The 16367-nt window shown below is 38.4% G+C and overlaps 1 protein-coding gene across 1 annotated transcript; it reads right to left on the reverse strand.

The window, feature by feature from the left end:
- Positions 1–423: 423 nt before the first annotated feature.
- Positions 424–1383, reverse strand: LOC140613463 (olfactory receptor 5A2). The gene has a single exon (XM_072791980.1). It carries the CDS (start codon positions 1381–1383, stop codon positions 424–426), a length of 960 nt encoding a protein of 319 aa, XP_072648081.1.
- Between the last annotated feature and the right edge of the window lie 14984 nt (positions 1384–16367).

The raw sequence follows: 16367 nt of genomic DNA on the forward strand, positions 1-16367 counted from the left end.
TGTGCCATATTAGAACTTCATAAAGGGAAAAAGTGTCCCCTCCTCAGGTTATTATGCTATATATTCCTACCTATCTTAAAAATCACTATCCTGAATGCTAGGCTAACTTTTTTTTTCAATGTTTTCTTCCTACAGACAAAACTCTACTTTATTGTTCCTGGTCATTCAGTCTTTGTCATGGTGAAGTTTTCTGCTAAGTTGAGCATTTATAATCTCAGTATATGCAATGCTATTCATTCTAGAAACCAATAATAGCCAAACTGTTTTCTAGATGACCAATAAGTAAACTAGTTAGGGGACTATTGGAAAGGGGAGAAAAGTCTAGTCAACACAAATCATTGTGTAGATCAACCAGTCCAAAACTGCATGAAAATCTGCACAACTGACCCATCTCACAGCCTCTTTGTAAACATTACCTCAGGATCAGAAAAACAAAGGCCCGTGAGAAAGCACGTGATCCTTCTGCATAGCTTTCTTCATGGCATTTTTAATCTCCTTATTCCTAAAACTGTAGATGATAGGATTCACCATAGGGATCACCAGAGCATAGAATATGGACACCACCTTGTCCCGGTTTAGGGAGTAGCTAGAACTAGGTCGCATGTACATAAAGAGACCAGAACCATAGAAAAGAGTCACAGAAGTCAGGTGAGAGGCACAGGTGCTGAAGGCTTTGGTCCTACCTTTAGCTGAGCTGGTCTTTAGGACAGCAGCAACAATATAACCATAAGAGATGAGGATCACAAGGACAGACACCATTCCAACAACAACACCCACAATGAAGTTCACCACCTGGCTGGTAAAGGTATCAGAGCATGATAGAACCAGAACGGGAGGAAGGTCACAGAAGAAGTGGTCAATCATGTTGGGCCCACAGAAATCATGCTTGTAGACAGAGTATGTTTCAATCAAAGAACTGAGGAATCCACCTGCATAGGCACCAACCACCATCTTTAAACAAAGGGTGTGGGAAATGAGGGCTGTGTAGAGCAATGGGTTGCAGATTGCAGCATAGCGGTCATATGCCATGGCTGCCAAAAGAAAGCATTCAGTCAGCCCCATTCCACAGAACACAAAGTACTGAGTGGCACAGCCAACAAAGGAAATGGTTTTCTGCCCTGTGATGATGTCAGAGAGCATCTTGGGAGTTGTGGAGGACACATAGCAGATATCTAGGAAGGATAGGTTACTGAGGAAGAAGTACATGGGCGTGTGCAGGTGGCAGTCCATCCTGATGAGGACAATGAGACTCAGGTTCCAGGCTAGTGTCAAGAGATAAATCCCCAGAAATAACATGAAAAGGAAAAGCTTCATTTGAGGATGATCTGAAAATCCCAGGAGGATGAATTTCGTCACAATTGTGTTGTTCTTTCCTGCAACCATAGACCTACTTCCTGCATTAAGGAAAGAAACAATCCTGTGATCAGTTAGATTGTGCTTGTTATTATGAGTGGATATTTCCTGGAAAATCATATAAACAATTAACACCAAGTCAACATCACAGCCACCTGCTAGCTGTTTCTTCTTCGAGGAAGTATGCCCATGATAATCTCTTTGGCACTATTTAAAATCTCTATGCCATACATCTTGTTGATTAGAAGAAGGTCTCTCTAACGGAGTAAAGAGTAACTGGTAGCCAATAATCGGAGTTTTGTCCTCAGCTCCATTCCTGACTCCCTGGGGACTGTGGAAAAGTGACTTTGCCTCTCCAGATTCTCATTTTCTCAACTGAAAAAATGGGAAGGTTAAATCAGCTGAGTATCCAGGTTGCTTTAGGTTTATGGCTTTTTAGACTTTCTGACTTGAAAATATAAACCCAGATTAACAACCACGAGGAATCTTATATTTTATATCTCTTTAGTATAAGAATCTGGGAAAGGAGCAAAATACAACAAGCTACAATATTTGACATATTGCATTTTGACCAACTCATAATAAAAATAATCCATACTATCAGGTTACAAAACTAAAAGAAAAAATATACAGATATATAAATATACATAGACTACATAGACATACATGCTTAGAACTAGAAAATTTTCCTAATTATGTAATAAGTTTTTATGTAGGAAGTGCATAAAATGCATAAAAAGATCAAAACTTTCATGAGCACAGTCAGCATTATTATGGGCTAGAAGGGCTGAGATTAATATCTCCATAGTTGAGGGAATGGTAGAACAATACCAACATTGACTGAAATTGGATGAACCGTGGTAGTCAAGAACAAGCAGAAATCAGTATTTTCTGAGCAAGGAAACCTGGAAAGGGTTCATTAGATACTTAAGGATAATATTTAAGGATGGGCTTGGGACAACCTTGATATCATCAGGCCAGACCAGGTTATCATTTTTAAGAGAGAATCCCATGTGCATTTTTCATTAAGAAAGACAAGGTGGCTGGGGCACCTGGGTGGCTCCGTTGGTTGAGCATCTGCCTTCGGCTCAGGTCATGATCCCAGAGTCCTGGGATCGAGCTCCACATCAGGCTCCCTGCTCAGCAGAGAGTCTGCTTCTCCCTCTGCCTCTCCCCATGCTCATTCTCTCTCTCTCTCTCTCTCTCTCTCTGTCTCTCTCAAATAAATAAATAAGATCTTCAAAAAATAGGCTGACACTGATGTAAGATCAAAATGAAGAAACATAAATGAGATGGGTGTGAAAAGGCAGATACCCTGGGGAAGACTCAAGGCTAAAATTAAAGTTGCTAATATTTTATCATTTTATGGAATTTGACTACCCATGCATGTTTACAACCAATTGCTACTATCAGACAGTGTTTCTCTATCATTCATCATATTAAAAACTGTTCTACATGAGAGGTGCTCAACAGCACTAATCATCAGGGAAATGCAAATCAAAACCACAATGAGTTATCACCTCAGATCTGTCAGGATGGCTATTAATAAAAAGACAAAAGATAAGTGTTGGTGAGGTTATAGAGAAGAGTGTTGTACTCTGTTGGTGGGAATGTAAATTGGTGCACTCATTATGACAAACACTATGGAGGTTCCTCAAAAAATTAAAAATAGAACTACTGTGTGATTCAGCAATCCTACTTCTGGGTATTTATCCAAAGAAAATGAAGTCAATATCTTGAAGAGATAGTTTCACTTCCACGTTTATTGTGGCATTATTCACAATAGTCCAGATTGTTTCTAACCTAAATGTCCATTGATAGGTGAATGGATAAAGAAAATTTCAGACAGATGATGGTGATGATGATGATGGAGGTGGTGACGACAATGATGACAGACTATTGATGAGAGAGAGAAGGGGGGGATGGAATAGTATTCAGCCATAAAAAAGTAGGAAATCTTGTCATTTGCCAAGACGTGGATGAACCTGAAGGACTTTATGCTAAGTGAAATAAGCCAGACACAGAAGGATAAACTCTGCATGATCTCACCTATATGTGGCATAAAAAAGTCAAACTCATAAAAGTAGAGAGTAAAATGGAGGTTGGGGGGCTGGGCAGGAATGGGAAAATGTTGGTTAGAAGGTGCAAAGTTTCAGTTATTGAGAATAAATAAGCTTTGGATATCTAATGAACAGCATGGTCACAACAGCTGACATTACTGTATTATATGTTTGAAGTTTTCTAAGAAGATAGATCTTAAATCTCAACACACACACATACACAACATACACACACACACACACAGGATAACTGTAGAGGAGACAGAGAAGTTATTTAGCTTCATTTGTGGTGACATTCACAACATATATGTATATATAAAACTATAAGTTGCACACTTTAAATATATAAAATTTCTATATGTTAAAGATATTTCTCAGTAAAGTTGTTAAAACAAATAATACTACTCCTAGTATTGTGTTTTCTAAAATTTTAAATCTCCTCACAGTAAGTCACCAACTGAGCAACCAAAATTGAGAAGAGCCAAGGCTGCTCTTCACTATGACATCAATCTATGAACCTATCAAAGAGGAAATACTGTGAGTTTGGTGTTTCTTATCTTAATGAAATCTTCCCTACCGGAATGTAAGCCATTCAAAGGCAAGTTGGGAGTTCTGTTTATTGATCTATTTATTGATTAATTCTATCACTAATCTTGGATGAATGAATTTTTTCACTACTTATCTACAGAGCATCACAATGTGTTTGGCTTATATTGAACAATTATAGTAATATAATATGAAATATATAATATAATCATGAACACTTATTCAAGGCTTATTGAGTACCAAGCACTTTTTTAAGGATTTGATTTATATTAACTCATTTAATCCTCCCTGGAAGTGGGTAGACTAACTCTGCCCCTTTGATAGATGAAATGTGGAATAGGCTGTAAATTATAATTGTCAGTTGTTGGATGAATGAGATGGAAAGGAAGGAGCTGAACTTACTGAATTATTTCAGGCAGAAGTGTTCTGAGATCTCATCCTACAGAAGAACAATTATTGGTTGCTTTGCTCCACTAACATTTTTTACAAACTTCAGTTCATCTGCATTTCCTTTGCTCTATGCCTGGTTTCTGGCTCAGTCAATTTTTTATAGTCTGACCTCATGCAAATAGTAATATCCACTTCTGTAATCCCTGCTCCATTATTACTAAATCTTCAAAATGGCCTTAGGGAGTTCACTATTTTAATGGGCAGGAGTAGCCACACTTTTCCTCCACGTGGGTGTCCTGTCATTCACTCTTGGGTCCAAAGTAAAAGCCCAGAAATCATTAGAACTAAACATTTCTGAGCAGTAATTGTTCTCTGGGGTGATAAGGATAGGGATAACCATCCATTGCCAGAGTCTTATTTACAGTCCCCTGCCTTATTCTCCTCTGAGCTTTCCCTGACATGGCTCCAGGAAACTTCCTTTGGCATTGGTGGGCAACTTTCCACTTCGAGACCCTTCATTGGAAATAACCACACACAAGAGAGTTGGGTTCAAATTCTGGCTCTGTCATTTTATCTGTATAAACATATACAATTTTTTTTAATCTCTGAAATATCAATTTCCTCATTTATAGTACTGGTGTAATAATTATAATACCAATTTCAAAAGGGCTTTTGTGATAATGAAATGAGATGTGAATAGGAAGGTCTTAGCACAGTGCCTGATGAATAGAAACTACTCAATGAATGTTGAGTAATAACATCATTAATTCTGTCTCTAGGGTTAGGGCCAAGAGCTCCTTTCTATCTGACATTTCATTATGATGAAAACAGTTTCTTTACTCTTTAATATTTTGAGTTCTATTTCCACCACTGCCATGACCTGGATATGTGGCTGTGGGTGAGTCAATTAACCCTTCCCCCACCTTGCAGGATGTGACCAAATTCAGCTTACTTTCCAAAGACACCTCAAGCTCTGAAAGTCTACATTTTGAGACACTAATTTCCTGTTTTTTGAAGATTTTTGTATGGGAATAAAGTTTACAAAAAGGAATTAATTTGTTTCATGGAGATCAAGTTAGAGAACCCTAGTCTGAGAATAAAAATAATTAAATGACAAAAATAAATTCCATTTGAAAGAGTATAATTACTGAGACTCCTGACACAGAAGGTAATAGGTTGAATTTAGGGAAAGAAATCTAGCAACTGACATTGAAAGAAAAAGAAGTGAGTAACTCCAAACATAGACTGTGAAGGAGAAAAGTCAAGTGAGTTCTTTATTTTTTTTAAGTCAGTTATTTATTAACAGAAGCATTTTGGCTAGGATTGGGGGCATACTGGCTTAGAAGATCCTGAGGCTAGGAGAATCAAGCCCAACTATGAAAGTGTTTTAGTCATACTTACTTAAAATCTCATGATTTTTTAAAATCTCATAATTTAGAAAGTAATCCCTAATTATGCTCTATACATTTTCTTGGAGTTTGAAAAGTTGATAATAGGGAATAGTAGTAGAATTCATCCATCATGACAACTCTGATTATAGTGATAATGGTTATCTGCAAAATAAGACTGAGAAACTCAAGAATAAAGAGCAAATTATAAATTAGTAATATCTGCATTGGAGAGGAAAATGTAGGGTCGGGATATTTGATGTATTTGTCAACCTATGCTATAAGAAATTTAAGAACAAGGAAGAACATTGCCTTATTAAATTCACTTGGATATAAGCATAAACTCTCATTACCCTTACTTTAAAATATCAGACTTCAGGATGCCTGAATGGCTCAATGGTTGGGCATCTGCCTTTGACTCAGGTCAAGATCCCAGGGTCTTGGGATCAAGTCCGGCATCGGGCTCCCTGTGAGGAGTCTGCTTCTCCCTCTGCCTGCGTCTCTGCCTCTGTCTCTGTCTGTCTCTGTGTCTCTCATGAATAAATAAATAAAATCTTAAAAAATATATAAAACATCAGATTGCATGTATGATTAACTTTGAGAATTCAAAGTGGAAAGTTAAAGTGAACATTAAAAAGTATGAAAACAAATAGCACGTAAAAGAAAATAAGCTTCATATAGAATTACAAATGTTTAGGAGGTAACTCTTTAAGAGTCAACTCAACACTATGCTGCAGTTCAACCCATGCTACCTTTTGCCCTTATTTCCCAAGATATCATATTGCTTAATACTTCTGAAGTAGATCAGAGTAATGTATGGAGTCTAATGTAAGCTACACGATGTAACACTGAGAAGGTCTTTAAAATTCAGAAAAACTCTTGGCCTCTCAGATAAAAGACTGTTCTTCATCTGATAACTACTAACTTGCCATTAGCGGATTGCCTGACTAGAAGATATGAGAAGTCTCATAACTCGGCTGTGCTGCCTGTCATGAACTGAATACCCAACACTTTCCTTTTTCAAGTAGAAGAGGTATTTATATGACTGAACTTTGACAAATCCTGACATTTGGCCCCCTGCCAACAAAAAACATTTGTATTTGCATATGGTTCCACTTCCTGTATACCTCTTCATGCTGTATTGCTAACTCTCTTCAAATCACATGTTTAGCCTCATGGAGGTTGCCTATTACAATACCCATGTGACCAAGGAGGGAAGAAAAGGGGGATGTTGCTTGGCAAATGGTTCCTGGCAACATGCTGGCAACCTGGATTACTCAACTGCAGTTATGCCACCTTATTCAAGAGTGGGATAGAATGAAAATCCTACCCATGGTTATCAATTTAACTTGTTTATCTCATGATCTACTTAAGTCCAGAAGCAGGAATTCATGGGCAATAGCTAAGAAGTTGGCCAGATGTTCAAAGGTTGAGAAGAATATGACTAAAAGCTTAGAGGAAAGGATATTATTTACCTGTGAATATACCCTCATTGCCTTGCAAACAGGCCCAGGCTAACCTGTTGGAGACTGAGACACTGCATGGAGAAAAGTGATTTTTTTCCTAGTTAACCCCATCCTAGACCAGCCCAAGTTCGGCCAACCAGCTGCTAACTGCAAATACATGCGAGAGGTCAGCCAAGGCCAAAATAAAACAAAACAAAGAAAAAACTACTCATCATAACCCAGCACAGTTTACTCAGAATTATAAGTGAAATAAATTACTGTTTTAAACCAAAAAAAAAAAAAGAGTCAACTCAACATTTAACTCACTAGGATATTTGTTTGCTGACAGCTTCTCCTAAAATACGATTTTGTTTCATCTTTATTTAATAGTTTAACATAGCTATTTTAATGAGGTTATTTTAACCATTTCAAAGAGAGCCCAGAGAAAAATCCAAAGGTCCTTGGCAATAAAACACAATCTTGATTCTCAAATTGGGTCTGAAATGTTATTTTGGTTTATGTATCTTCTACTAGTGAGGAGTATAAATGTCAACCTTTTATAGATCCAGAGTCTTTCCACCAGACATTCCAAACAGAGATATGATACAAGACAAATGTAGAGGTTTTAGTGGTCTTTCCTTTCATATGGGAAAGGAAAGGAAAGACTGGAACTTGTACAACCTGAGTTCCAATTCCCATTCTGCTGTAGGAAATTAGGTTCTTGACCTCTCTGGGACTCAGTTTTTTACTGCAAAACAAAAAACTAAAGTGGAAGGCCTCTAAGAACCCAAACAGCAAGATTACAACTGAGATAACTATATTAGCAAATCATGATCAGCACAGGGGAGGACTACTTGCAGACCCTCCCATGGAATGTAGCTGCCACCTAGTGGAAGTATGTCTGAACTGTAGGGTCAGTCTTAGGTGATCTTTGGGCACCAAAATCCACTTGAGAAGCTACCACAGCAATAACAACTGATTATCCTCAAGCACATTATACACCCACCATGCTCTATGCACTGTACCATGTGCCCCTCAAGTACCTTAACTCAACACTCTCACGCGGTTCAATTCTGGGAAGAAACCAGAGCAGGGAGATGGACAACTTACTAAGCATATTGAAAATGGTGAATAACACTAAAAAACAAATATGTTTAGATAAGAGTGATGTATAAGTATAGGCAAAGCACAAATTCACCTTCATGGTAACATTTTAAACAAATCAGATTTTTAAGTTCTTAAAACAGGGATCCCTGGGTGGTGCAGCGGTTTAGCGCCTGCCTTTGGCCCAGGGCGTGATCCTGGAGACCCAGGATCGAATCCCATGTCGGGCTCCCGGTGCATGGAGCCTGCTTCTCCCTCTGCCTGTGTCTCTGCCTCTCTCTCTCTCTCTCTCTGTGTGACTATCATAAATAAATAAAAATTAAAAAAAAATTAAAAAAAATAGCTAATTTCCAAGCTCTTTTAAAAAAAAAAAAAAAGTTCTTAAAACATCATAACGTAACAAAAGAACAGCCTAAAAGAACAGCCATCACTGTGAGAAAGCATTAAAAATGGTGGTGTTAACACATGGCACAGGTCTGCATTCTGCCTATTTCATCTGTGTGGTCTTGTACACCTCCATTGACTTCACATCGCCTCTTCCTTCATCTGTGAGATTCAACCGAGTGTACCAGCATTTATGACTGTGCGGATTATATGTGAAACCTATATGAAAACCATTATGTAAAAACTATTCAAATGGGATGAGTTATTGTTCTGACTTTTAAATTACCAACGTGTCTCAGAAGAAACATCTCTAGCTGTAGTAGTTTGATATCAGCTTGTTAGAAATGCATGGTAATCCATATTATTTTTTTATTCTATTTATTTATTTGAAAGAGAGCACAAGTGAGAGAGAGAGAGAGAGAGAGAGCACAAGCAGAGGTAGACAGAAGGACAGAGGGAGAGGGAGAAGCAAACAACCCGCTGACCAGGGAGCCTAACCCAGGGTTCAATCCCAGGACCCTGGAATCATGACCTGAGCTGAAGGCAGGCAGATGCTTAACTGACTGAGCCACCCAGGCACCCAGTAATCCATGCTATTATTGTGCCCAGCTAACTCTATGCTTTCATTAAATACCAACTAACTTCTCTACACATTTTAATTAAAATGCCAATTAATTTGGACATAGTTTTTTAATAAATTTATTTTTTTAATAAATTTATTTTTTATTGGTGTTCAATTTACCAACATACAGAATAACACCCAGTGCTCATCCTGTCAAGTGTCCCCTTCAGTGCCCGTCACCCATTCACCCCCACCCCCCGCCCTCCTCCCCTTCCGCCACTCCTAGTTCATTTCCCAGAGTTAGGAGTCTTTATGCTCTGTCTCCCTTTCTGATATTTCCCACACATTTCTTCTCCCTTCCCTTATATTCCCTTTCACTATTATTTATATTCCCCAAATGAATGAGAACATATCTGGAAAACTGTGTGGAGGTTCCTCAAAGAGTGAAAAATAGACCTGCCCTACGACCCAGCAATTGCACTGTTGGGGATTTACCCCAAAGATACAGATGCAATGAAACGCCGGGACACCTGCACCCCGATGTTTATAGCAGCAATGTCCACAATAGCCAAACTGTGGAAGGAGCCTCGGTGTCCATCGAAAGAGGAATGGATAAAGAAGATGTGGTTTATGTATACAATGATTCCAATGTATACATTCCATTATGTATACATTGATTACTCAGCCATTAGAAACGACAAATACCCACCATTTGCTTCAACGTGGATGGAACTGGAGGGTATTATGCTGAGTGAAGTAAGTCAATCGGAGATGGACATAGTTTTTAAGAGACTTTCATATTTAGAAAATCTGGACACAATATTTTTTTATAAACAGTCATTGCTATCACTGTCATTTTTATTATTATTTTGAGCTTAGTACTACTATGAACACTATTTGTGAATGATGTAATGTGTTATACTCATGGAAAATACTTGAACATATTAGACTCTCTTGGAATTGCTAGGTAAGACTTAAACTCAAAATGAATCATTAGGAGATTATAAATGTTGAATCCTAGGCGTGCCTGGGTGGTGTAGTTGGTTGAGCATCTGACTCTTGGTTCTGGTTCGTGGTTGTGATCTCAGTGTCATGAGATCTATCCCGACGTCTGTCTTGAGTTTCTCTCACCCTCTTCTTCTGCAAACCACCCCCACTGTGCTTGCTCTCTCTCCCAAATAAATAAATAAATCTTTAAAAGTGAATATGGGGTGGTGGAAGGGGAGGAGGGCGGGGGGTGGGGGTGACTGGATGGCGGGCACTGAGTGGGACACTTGACAGGATGAGCACTGGGTGTTATTCTATATGTTGACAAATTGAACACCAATAAAAAATAAATTTATTATTAAACAAAAAAAGTGAATATATGTATATTAAAAAATAAATATACCTAAACAAAATGAAAATATCCTTAACCATTGACCAGTAAAAACGGCAGCAAAAAAAAATTAAACTTTAATTTTAATCGAAATAAAACAAAATGTTCTCTCCTTATCAAGGTGTTTGAAGACACCTACGAATCAACACTATCTTAAGTATGAGTTTTCCAAGAACCCTTTTAAATTTTTAACTAAACATCCATGGATTCCCCTCAGGAACCCTCAATAGAAAGATCCTAACAGAAGAATCAAAGTGTACTCAATTGATTTCAGGACAATGGTGCAGGCTGAGGAGAGAGAAGAGATTCTGGAAAGAACCATTTTTCTATTACTTAAATCATCCTTCTGCCTAAGCCCAAAGGGGTCTTCAGACAGGGTAAGAGACTATTCTTATTGTTGGGAAAGTTCAGAATCACTTGGAGGTTCAAGATTATCTACTTAAAAAAAAAAAAAGATTATCACCTTCATTTGAGCTTACATAAATCTCCCCATTTCAATTCTCATCAAAGTTCAGTATTCTCAGTGTAAGAAACAAATTAGTCAAACCTCTTCCTTTTCTCCCTCCCTCTCCAAACACATGAATTAATGACTTCCTTTTTGTTGCCTGTCTAGCCTCAAATTTTGTATTTGTACATGACCCTCTGTAGCATAAACGTTTTACATCTTTATACTACATCATGCTATATCAGAGTAACCTTAAAAAAATTTTAGAGGAAAAATCCCCGCATCTAATGTTTCTCTCAGAGAAAGATGCCAGGTTTCTGTGGAAAGAGAATGGATTTGTGAATGGAGGGGTAAAATGGACCGTATGTGCACTTGTGTTCCAAAATCAATGCATTAAAAACCAAAGAGAAAAGACTCTAATTAATAAAATCACAAATGAAAAAGGAGAGATCACAACCAATACCTAGGAAATACAAATGATTTTTAAAACATATTATGAGCAGCTATACACCAATAAATTAGACAATCTAGAAAAATGGACACATTTCTGGAAAACCACAAACTACCAAAACTGAAACAGGAAGAAATAGAAAACCTGAACAGGCCAATAACCAGGAAGGAAATTGAAACAGTCATCAAAACCTCCCAAAACACAAAAGTCTAAGGGCAGATGACTTCCCAGGGGAATTCTATCAAACCTTTAAAGAAGAAACAATACCTATTCTACTAAAGGTGTTCCGAAAGATAGAAAGGGATGAAATACTTACAAACTCGTTCTGAGGCCAGCATGACCTTACTTCCAAAACCAGACAAAGACCCCACCAAAAAGGAGAATTAATGGGCCAATATCCCTGGTGAACACAGATTGTAAAAATTCTCAACAAGATATTAGCCTATAGGATCCAACAGTATATTTAGATTATTCACCACGAACAAGTGGGATTTATCCCCAGGATGCAAGACTCATTCAACACTTATAAAACAATCAATGTGATAGATCATATCAACAAGAGAATAAACAAGAACCATATTATTTTCTCAATAGATGCAGAGAAAGCATTTGACAAAATACAGCATCCATTCCTGATCAAAACTCTTCAGAGTGTAGGGATAGAGGGAACATCCCTCAGCATCCTAAAAGCCATCTACAAAAAGCCCACAGCAAATATAATTCTCAAGGGGAAACACTGGGAGCCTTTCCCCTAAGATAAGAACATGACAGGGATCTCCACTCTCACCACTGCTATTCAACATAGTACTAGAAGTCCTAGCCTCAGCAATCAGGCAACAAAAAGAAATAAAAGGCATTCAAATTGGCAAAAAGGAAGTCAAACTCTCCCTCTTCGCACATGACATGATACTGTACCTAGAAAACCCGAAAGACTCCACCCCAAGATTGCAAGAAATCATACAGCAATTCAGCAGTGTGCCAGGAAACAAAATCAATGCCCAGAAATCAGTGGCATTTCTCTACACTAACAATGAGACTGAAGAAAGAGAAATTAAGGAGTCAATCCCATTTACAATTTACCCAAAAGCATAAGATACCTAGGAATAAACCTAACCAAAGAGCTAAAGGATCTATATGCTAAAAACTACAGAACAGTTCTGAAAGAAATTGAGGAAGACACAAAGAGGTGGAAAAATATTCCATGCTCGTGGATTGGAAGAATTAATATTGTGAAAATGTCAATGTTACCCAGGGCAATTTACACATTCAATGCAATCCCTATCAAAATATCATGGACTTTCTTCAAAGAGTTGGAACAAATCATCTTAAGATTTGTGTGGAATCAGAAAAGACCCCAAATAGCCAGGGGAATTTTAAAAAAGAAAACCATATCTGGGGGCATCACAATGCCAGATTTCAGGTTGTACTACAAAGCTGTGGTCATCAAGACAGTGTGGTACTGGCACAAAAACAGACAGATCAGTGGAACAGAATAGAGAACCCAGAAGTGGACCCTGAACTTTATGGTCAACTAATATTCGATAAAGGAGGAAAGACTATCCATTGGAAGAAAGACAGTCTCTTCAATAAATGGTGCTGGGAAAATTGGACATCCACATGCAGAAGAATGAAACTAGACCACTCTCTTTCACCATACACAAAGATAAACTCAAAATGGATGAAAGATCTAAATGTGAGACAAGATTCCATCAAAATCCTAGAGAAGAACACAGGCAACACCCTTTTTGAACTCGGCCACAGTAACTTCTTGCAAGATACATCCACGAAGGCAAAAGAAACAAAAGCAAAAATGAACTATTGGGACTTCATCAAGATAAGAAGCTTTTGCACAGCAAAGGATACAGTCAACAAAACTCAAAGACAACCTACAGAATGGGAGAAGATATTTGCAAATGACGTATCAGATAAAGGGCTAGTTTCCAAGATCTATAAAGAACTTATTAAACTCAACACCAAAGAAACAAACAATCCAATCATGAAATGGGCAAAAGACATGAAGAGAAATCTCACAGAGGAAGACATAGACATGGCCAACATGCATATGAGAAAATGCTCTGCATCACTTGCCATCAGGGAAATACAAATCAAAACCACAATGAGATACCACCTCACACCGGTGAGAATGGGGCAAATTAACAAGGCAGGAAACAACAAATGTTGGAGGGGATGCGGAGAAAAGGGAACCCTCTTACACTGTTGGTGGGAATGTGAACTGGTACAGCCACTCTGGAAAACTGTGTGGAGGTTCCTCAAAGAGTTAAAAATAGACCTGCCCTACGACCCAGCAATTGCACTATTGGGGATTTACCCAAAGATACAGATGCAGTGAAACGCCGGGACACCTGCACCCCGATGTTTATAGCAGCAATGGCCATGATAGCCAAACTGTGGAAGGAGCCTCGGTGTCCAACGAAAGATGAATGGATAAAGAAGATGTGGTTTATGTATACAATGGAATATTACTCAGCTATTAGAAATGACAAATACCCACCATTTGCTTCAACGTGGATGGAACTGGAGGGTATTATGCTGAGTGAAGTAAGTCAGTCGGAGAAGGACAAACATTATATGGTCTCATTCATTTGGGGAATATAAATAATAGTGAAAGGGAATATAAGGGAAGGGAGAAGAAATGTGTGGGAAATATCAGAAAGGGAGACAGAACGTAAAGACTGCTAACTCTGGGAAACGAACTAGGGGTGGTAAAAGGGGAGGAGAGCGGGGGGTGGGAGTGAATGGGTGACGGGCACTGGGGGTTATTCTGTATGTTAGTAAATTGAACACCAATAAAAAAAAAAAAGAAAACCATAGATGGGGGCATCGCAATGCTGGATTTCAGATTGTATTACAAAGCTGTAGTCATCAAGACAGTGTGGTACTGGCACAAAAACAGACACATATATCAATGGAACAGAATAGAGAATCCAGAAATGGACCCTCAACTCTATGATCAACTAATATTTGACAAAGCAGGAAAGACTATCCACTGGAAAAAGGACAGTCTCTTCAATAAATGGTGCTGGGAAAATTGGGCAGCCACGTGCAGAAGAATGAAACTGGACCATTCTCTTACACCATACACAAAGATAAACTCGAAATGGATGAAAGATCTAAATGTGAGACAAGAATCCATCAAAATCCTAGAGGAGAACATAGGCAACACCCTTTTTGAACTTGGCCACAGCAACTTCTTGCAAGATACATCTATGAAGGCGAGGGAAACAAAAGCAGAAATAAACTATTGGGACTAAATCAAGATAAAAAGCTTCTGCACAGCAAAAGAAACAGTCAACAAAACTAAAAGACAACTACAGAATGGGAGAAGATATTTGCAAATGACTTATCAGATAAAGGGCTAGTATCCAAGATCTATAAAGAACTTATTAAACTCAACAACAAAGAAACAAACAATCCAATCATGAAATGGGCAAAAGACATAAACAGAAATCTCACAGAGGAAGACATAGACATGGCCAACAAGCACATGAGAAAATGTTCCGCATCACTGGCCATCAGGGAAATACAAATCAAAACCACAGTGAGATACCACCTCACACCAGTGAGAATGGTGAAAATGAGCAAGACAGGAAACCACAAATGTTGGAGAGGATGTGGAGAAAGAGGAACCTTCTTGCACTGTTGGTGGGAATGTGAACTGGTGCACCCACTCTGGAAAACTGTGTGGAGGTTCCTCAAAGAGTTAAAAATAGACCCGCCCTATGACCCAGCAATTGCACTACTGGAGATTTACCCCAAAGATGCAGATGCAATGAAATGCCGGGACACCTGTACCCCGATGTTTATAGCAGCAATGTCCACAATAGCCAAACTGTGGAAGGAGGCTCAGTGTTCATCGAAAGATGAATGGATAAAGAAGATGTGGTTTATGTATACAATGGAATATTACTCAGCCATTAGATACAACGAATACCCACCATTTGCTTGGACATGGATGGAACTGGAGGGTATTATGCTGAGTGAAGTAAGTCAACGGAGGACAAACATTATATGGTCTCATTCATTTGGGGAATATAAAAAATAGTGAAAGGGAATATAGGGGAAAGGAGAGAAAATGAGTGGGAAATATCAGTGAGGGTGACAGGACATGAGAGACACCTAACTCTGGGAAACGAACAATGGGTAGTGGAAAGGGAGGTGGGCGGGGGGTTGGGGTGACTGGGTGATGGGCACTGAGGGGGGCACTTGACAGGATAAGCACTGAGTGTTATGCTATATGTTGGCAAATTGAACTCCAATTTAAAAAATACCAAAAAAAAAGAAGAAAAAAAAAACATAATCAATGCTTGCACCATTCATATGCAGAGTTTGATGTCACCTAACCATGCATTCAAATATTGGATCAATCTCTGATTAGCTGCAAAATGTTGAGCAATTAGTTTCACTTTTCTGCGTATATGTACAGTTCTACTTTCTTTTGCAGACTAGGTGCTTATCTTGTCCCATATGTTCTTCTGCTACCCTGAGTTTATTCATCATGTTCTAGCAGAAGAGACTTCAAATAGCCTTGGGGGATCAGAGAAGCTAGCCATTGGGATAGAGTTTAATAAGCCTTTGTTTTCAGACCATTTATATGAGTATATGTTCTCCATACCACCCCAGAGATCAATTAACTACAAATCTGTGAGATTTGGGTAATACATTTCTTTCTATTCCATAAAAGACCCTCAAGGGCAAATGTAATGAAACATCTCCAAGGGGAATGGGAAAAACACCTCTCTCAAAATCATTTCCAGTCCCAGCTTTGAAACATTTTCAAAAAGACCCCAAATGCAGATATTAGCAGATACCAAAAGAGCTTCTTAAAGATTCTCTCTCTCTT

Source organism: Canis lupus, chromosome 21, assembly GCF_048164855.1.
Source record: "Canis lupus baileyi chromosome 21, mCanLup2.hap1, whole genome shotgun sequence".
In the NCBI taxonomy this organism is placed as follows: domain Eukaryota; kingdom Metazoa; phylum Chordata; class Mammalia; order Carnivora; family Canidae; genus Canis; species Canis lupus.

What these genes read in the sequence shown, in the direction of transcription:
- LOC140613463 (XM_072791980.1), bottom strand. Translation starts at nt 1,383, where the DNA reads ATGGTTGCAGGAAAGAACAACACAATTGTGACGAAATTCATCCTCCTG.